Source organism: Castanea sativa, chromosome 4 (genome assembly GCF_040712315.1).
Source record: "Castanea sativa cultivar Marrone di Chiusa Pesio chromosome 4, ASM4071231v1".
NCBI lineage: Eukaryota > Viridiplantae > Streptophyta > Magnoliopsida > Fagales > Fagaceae > Castanea > Castanea sativa.
Genome location: NC_134016.1, coordinates 22,535,908 through 22,542,504, shown reverse-complemented (window position 1 = coordinate 22,542,504; position 6,597 = coordinate 22,535,908). Strand labels below are relative to the sequence as shown.

The 6,597-nt window shown below is 37.5% G+C and overlaps 1 protein-coding gene across 3 annotated transcripts in view; it reads left to right on the top strand.

Moving 5' to 3' along the window:
* The window catches only part of LOC142631203 (uncharacterized), a 30,439-nt gene continuing 23,842 nt past the window's right edge, over positions 1-6,597 (top strand). Inside the window, exons 1-4 of one of the 3 annotated variants that reach the window (XM_075805311.1) lie at positions 1-570; positions 967-1,726; positions 5,101-5,719; positions 5,869-6,040. In XM_075805311.1, coding sequence (XP_075661426.1) covers positions 86-570; positions 967-1,726; positions 5,101-5,719; positions 5,869-6,040 — 2,036 coding nt within the window. In that variant the 5' untranslated portion in view covers positions 1-85. The remainder of the gene's footprint in view (positions 571-966; positions 1,727-5,100; positions 5,720-5,868; positions 6,041-6,597) is intronic. The other 2 variants (XM_075805309.1, XM_075805310.1) reach the window with 2 other exon arrangements.

Below are 6,597 nucleotides of genomic sequence, written 5' to 3'. Positions count from 1 at the left end.
TGGGTGCTTATCATAGTCATAGTCATAGAAGTGATCAGTTGCAAAATCCGAATACGAAAACGTGGAAGTCGTAAAAACCCACGCAATGGAAGAGGAGAAGGGTTTAGCAGAATCAGAAGAACCAAAACCCTCTCTATTTCCTCTATTTCCTGCTTCGGACGCCTCTCAATCCCAGTCTCACCAACTCATCACTCCAACCCCTCCAAGTCAATGGCTCTCAAACTCCAGCTTCACCGCCGACCTCTCCGTCATCAACGACGCCGTTTCCATCCAACCACAACCACAATTAGAAGAAGAAGAAGAAGACGAAGAAGAAGAAGAAGCAGAAGAGAAGCAACCTAAATCGAAGGAGTATGAGTTTCTTGAATCCGACCAAGACGATAACAAAAAGAATTCTAAGAAGAAGAAGAAGAAGAAACGGAAACGGCCCAAAGAGAGAGAAGACGGTGCCAGAAAGTCCGGTGTTCGAGCTTGGGCTGGTTCCGATTCCAATTCGAATTCCAATTCCAAAGATTATTACTTCGAATCTCGTGGCGATCCCGATAATTTGGCTTTCGGCTCCCTTTACAGGTTAGCTTACCTTCGATTGCATATTTACTACATCATGCACAAACATATATACACGAACTCTTTTTAGTTTTAGGATTCTTAGTTTGACTTGTATTCTAGTGGTTTCTCTAAAAAGCCTAGTACATTCATTTCTTAAATTCAAATTTTGGACACCCAAATTCAAAATATGCTTAAATGTCGGTTTGTGATTGGTGAATTCAAGTTCACTTTTTCACAAGTACCAATGTGCAAGTGTTGATATCTAACCACAAGTTGACACCCGAGCATGTTGTGGATTTGGGTTTTGAAGTAGTTGTGTCTGCAGGCGGACTCTTCTTTCCCCCTAAGAAAACAATTGATGCACTTTGATGTTATTGGTTTAAAGGCTGAAGGTTTAAAGTTCTCACTTTACTGCAGGATGGATATTGCCCGCTACAAACCTCATAACCCTTTGAAGCTATCCGGACTTTATTATCAAGGTTTGTACTGGTGGAACCGGACAGGTGCAATGTTGGACAGAGATGGTGATGTTGATGCATTGGATAGTAAACTAGTATCTGCTGGTCGTTATTGGTCTGCAAAGTACACAGCTTTGGAGCGCCATAAGAACTTAAAGCGTGTTCGTCTTCTTGCACCCATAAAGTCGATAGAAGATGATTTCATTCCTTTATCAGACATTCAAACCTCCCATGAAGGTGTGGGTAGTGGTTGTGTCTCAAGAGCTTCAATAATTGAAGAATCTTGGGAAGATGAAGTTCTACGCAGAACACGGGACTTCAACAAATTGACAAGGGAGAACCCGCATGATGAAAAGGTCTGGTTAGCTTTTGCAGAGTTCCAGGACAGGGTTGCAGGTATGCAACCCCAGAAAGGTGCTCGCTTGCAGACACTTGAAAAGAAGATAAGCATACTGGAGAAGGCAGCTGAGCTTAACCCAGATAATGAAGATTTGTTAGTTTGTCTTCTGAAGGCTTATCAGAGCAGAGATAACATTGATGTCTTGATTAGTAGATGGGAAAAGATACTCATGCAGCATCCAGGGAGTTACAAATTGTGGAGGGAGTTCCTTCATGTTGTTCAAGGAGAGTTCTCCAGGTTCAAGGTTTCAGACATGAGAAAGATGTATGCACATGCAATCCAGGCTCTATCTGCTGCATGCAGCAAGCACTTTAGGCAGGTTCTCAATCTAACATATTCCAGCTTTTCTTTTTCATGAGGATGGATAAATAAATAATATATAGATGAAATCATCTTTTATATCTCTACTTTTACTGTTTTGGACAATCAAAGCCACTAACACATGGTTCCTATTGATGCTTGTGGATAGTTTAAGTTTCAGATTTCAATAGTTCATTTCGCATACATACTGCAGTGTCTCTATTCATATGTTCTGGCTTTGGGTTCAAGCTTTGTATACATTGTTGGAACTGTTTTTAATATCATAAGCTTTTGCGATGATTGATTTCCTAACATGGTATCAGAGCCCTGTTTGCCTATGCGTTTTTTATTCAAGTTTTGGCTTCCTTCTGTTCATACATGTGAGGGCTGCATACTTGTAAGGCCTGTTCTTCATTCAGGACAGTTAGTGAGCTTGCACATGAGGGAAAATGTTGGTGCAAATTTAATTTACATTTTTGGACATATTTTCCAAAGTTAGCTCAAGCTTTTGCGATATTGCTTTCCTGAAAAAGACAAAACAAGGCTTTTGCATTTGGATATTAGAAGGTTATCTACATAGGCAACATAGGATTATCTAGATTGCAGGATGCCTGGACCAGGTTCCTATGCATTGTAGGATTTTATTTGCGCCACCAGGTTTTGGTGACTCAAAGAATACACAATTTTTCTAATTTTCCTTATTGAAAGTAATAGTAAAAATATAATAGATTAAATCTTAAAAAAGAAAAAGAAAAAGAGAACTTTAAATATATAGTTTAGTGGAAGAGGTTGGTGGGCAGAACCTAACATATAAAGGCCACTATTTTGAAGGGTGGGAGGTTTTCTCTTTTGAAGAGTACTTATATATATATATATATATATATAAGAAGAAAAAAAAGGGTTCTTGGTCTAGTCTTTGGCCTGTTTTTATTTTTCATTTTTCTCTTTTTGCCATGGCTATCCATGTTCCAAGGAGAATTGAGACAGCAGGATTTATTGTAAGGAATGGTTAGTTTTATTGTGAAAACAATGGAACAGAGGTTAGCAGGATGGTAAAAAAAAATATTTATAAGTTATGGAGGTTTAGAGAAGAATTGTGGTTCAGTATACTTGCTTGAAGTTGCTTGCTTTTTGGTTGTGCAGAAAATTTGCTGTTGGAAGAGTGTGTGTGGTTTCCCTCTCTCCCCCCCCCCCAAAGAAATCTAGGGTATGTTCGGTTGGAGTGAAAAGTGGGTGGATGGAAAATAAAGGAGAGAAAAGTGGGGAGAATGGTTGGAGTGGTTGTTTGGCTAGGAGGGGAGAGGAAGAGAAAACTGGTGGGGTCTGGGTGTTTTCTCCCTGGGCCCACCAAAAATCTATCTCCCTAAATTTGGGAGATAATAGGAGAGATAACAAGGAGCTTGCTCCTTGTTGCTTTTGGACAAATATACCCTAGCATACATTCTGGACGTTTGGGCTTTTGGCTTTTTTTCTAAAAAAAAAAATTTTGGCATATTTTTGGACGTTGCGTTCTTCTTCTTCTTCTTTCTATTATTATTATTGTCTCTCTTCTCTTCAGTTTTGTTGGTTGTTGTTTTTGTTTTTGTTGGTAAATTTATACCAATTCTATTTTCAATACTCTCATTTTTCATCTTAACCAACCAACAAAGTTTTTCATCCCTCCACATTTTCACCTTCCCAACCAAACAAAAATAAGGGAAACTAAAATCTTTTCTATTCCCACTTTTCCATCCTCCCAACCAAACAGACCCCTAGTGACAAGGAACAGTAATATTTAACCCAAAAAGCGTTTACTAGCCATGGTTAGGGCTGGTCAAGAGCATCTTTTCAAAATCTGGAATATATTGTTATAAAAAAAATTTGGAATATATTGTTACTATTATTAATGGAAGGACTGATGTGTTGATTTCCTTCAACCTCAAGGGAAGGGAGTGTCATATCTCTTTTTGGGGCAAAGTGTTATTCCTCCAATTCTTGTAATGGGAAAAGTCAACAGGAAAACTTTATTTTTTTGGAAACTTTTTGAGGTTTTTGTAATGGGAAAAGTTAACAAATGCCCTAAGGGCATTGATTTGTTAAATATTTTTACAGACTTTTTATGGGATATGAAGAAAACAATTGATTTTTTTGACGGCATTTTATATTTCTCCTGAAAGTGGTATTAAAATTTTCCTAAAATAGTCTATTAACAAATTCCTTATAAGAGCACCCGTTAACTGGATCCTTTTGTGATTCACCTTTTTTCTTAATCCTGGTTTTGTTCAAGCCTTTTAGGATTGAGAATTGAATCCATTGCTCCCTTTTTTGATTTACTATATTCAAAGTTACCATCAGGAATTGGGAAAAAAGATTTGAGTGCAAAGGAGGTGTAAATTCAAAGAGAGTTCAATGAAATTTTTTTATTTTTTTAATGTTTTTAAGGTCAGATTGCCCCTTCCTAAGTGTAAGCATAGGAAACCTTGGTGCGATATTTAGGCTATAATTTTCTTCTCCTTTTTTGAGATTTTGCTTCAAAAAACCTGATGCTAGAAAATCCTGCATCCTTGATCTCTAATTTTAGTTGCTCAAAAGCCAACAAGATCTAATGCTTCTCATACCTAACCATTCCTGAACCCCTATGTGTCAAATCCCAACCAAGAACCCATCAAGAAACTTCACCATAAAATGACAAAAAAGAAGAAGAAGAAGAAGAAATTTCACTGTAGTTTTGAATCCCGTAAGGTCCTGCTTCACAACTTCAGTCCTAGCAGCTGGGATTATTGAATAATGTAAATCTGTGCACAAGCATATGGAAACAGGTTAAAAAGCGGCAGATAGCTTGTGTCCTAGGTCATCACAATGAAATGGGTAGAAGGAAAGAGCCATATACTATGTCAGCAAGAAGTTCAGTGATTATGAGACAAGGTATTGGCTTCTAGAAAAGACCTGTTGCACTCTTACATGGACCTCGCAATGCCTATGCTACTACATGTCGAACCATACAGCCATACTGATTGCAAGGATGGAACTACTGAAGTATCACTTTGAAAAGCCAGCCTCAAACTCCCGAAAGCAATGTATCTTCCCTGAAAAAGTTTTTCATGGAAGATAATTTCACCAAGAAAATATTTTCCTCAAAAACAAATAGAATGTTAGTCATTCAAAAATTTATCTTTTAAATGATGGATGCATATAGATCTGACTTAACCAACAACCAAAAAAAGGGCAAGTAGTTGTGGTTTCTCAATATGTAGTAGGTTATGAATAGATATTCTGACATTTTTAACAGTATTATGTTTTTCATCTTTTTATTTTATTTTTCATGACATTGGTTTTAAATTTTTTTTAGAAAAACCTTCTTAGAACATGTTATGTCACCTCATTTTGGTTTTTATGTATTCTCGTTTAATGCAGGTTCATCAATCTGCAAAGCCACCAGATACTGCAATTGTTCAGCTGGAACTTGGTCTTGTTGATATATTCCTCAGTCTATGCAGGTTCGAGTGGCAGGCTGGCTACCGGGAGTTGGCTACTGCATTATTCCAGGCTGAAATTGAATTTAGTTTGTTTTGTCCTTTACTCCTGACTGAGCAGAGTAGAAGGAGACTTTTTGAGCACTTTTGGAATAGTGACGGTGCAAGAGTTGGAGAAGAAGATGCCCTTGGTTGGTCCACATGGTTGGAGAGAGAGGAGGAGAATAGGCAAAAGATTATCAAAGATGAGGAGGCCTCACGTGATAATGAAAAAGGTGGTTGGACAGGTTGGTCAGAGCCACTTTTCAAAGATCAGGATGGTAGTAGAAATTCAATAAATGCAGCCAACAATTACTTGGATGTTGGGGAGCTTCAGGAGGAATTTGAGGATGAATATGTCAAGCAGGAAGATGAAACTGAAGCTTTGCTGAAAAAATTAGGTATCGATGTTGAAGCTGAGGCTAGTTGTGAGGTTAAAGAAACTTCAACTTGGACTAGATGGTCAGAAGAAGAGTCATCAAGGGACTGTGATCAATGGATGCCTCTTCGCAGGAAATCTGGTTTCTCTCTTCCTCCTTCCCTCCTCTTGTGTATCTATGAGATTTACTGTATCAAAGCTTTTCTTAGATGTTCTTTTCTGAAGTTATTTGTATCTGTTCTTCACAAATAAATACTCATGTTTTGAAGACTGAATTTGACCATGAAACAGCTGGGGGCTCGCATAGTGATGGGACACCTTATAGAGAAGGTGATGAGCAACTTTTGAGGGTTATATTGTATGAAGATGTCAATGAATACCTGTTTTCATTAAGCTCAGTAGAGGCCCGTTTATCTCTCATGTCCCAATTCATTGATTTCTTTGATGGGAAAATATCTCAACGGTAAGTTCTCTATTGATACCATACCTAATTTCCTCATCATCTATTTGTGCTCTTACTCTAAGCTTGATTTGTACTTGTTTGTTTCCTTGTCTTTTTTTCTTTCTTTTTTTTCCCCTTTTCCCGTTTCCTAGAAACATCCAAACATAAATTGAAATTTGAGTTTTGCAATGAAATAATAGATCATGTTTTTCTTTTTCAACAAATATTGATTTTTTTTCTTTTGGATAGGTATAAATACTGAACCAATTTTTTGCATATGAATTGTTTTGTCCCATTGCTTGGAACCTTATGGGTATAATATAAAATCATTAGTAAGCAATCTGAAATGTGAAACAGTGGCATGGTATGGGTAGTCTGTGGCTGTGTAGTGGAGCCCTAGTTTTAGAAAATAACTAGCATAACTGAGGGTTGGTGTCATTAAGTGGTTTAAATTGATTATGGGTTATATTGTTATGAAAAATGAACTCATACAGTTAATCTATAGAGTTGGGTTTGTTAATAGTAATTATAACTTTTTTTGGGAGGGGGGGGGGGGGGGGGGGCTGTATACACACAGA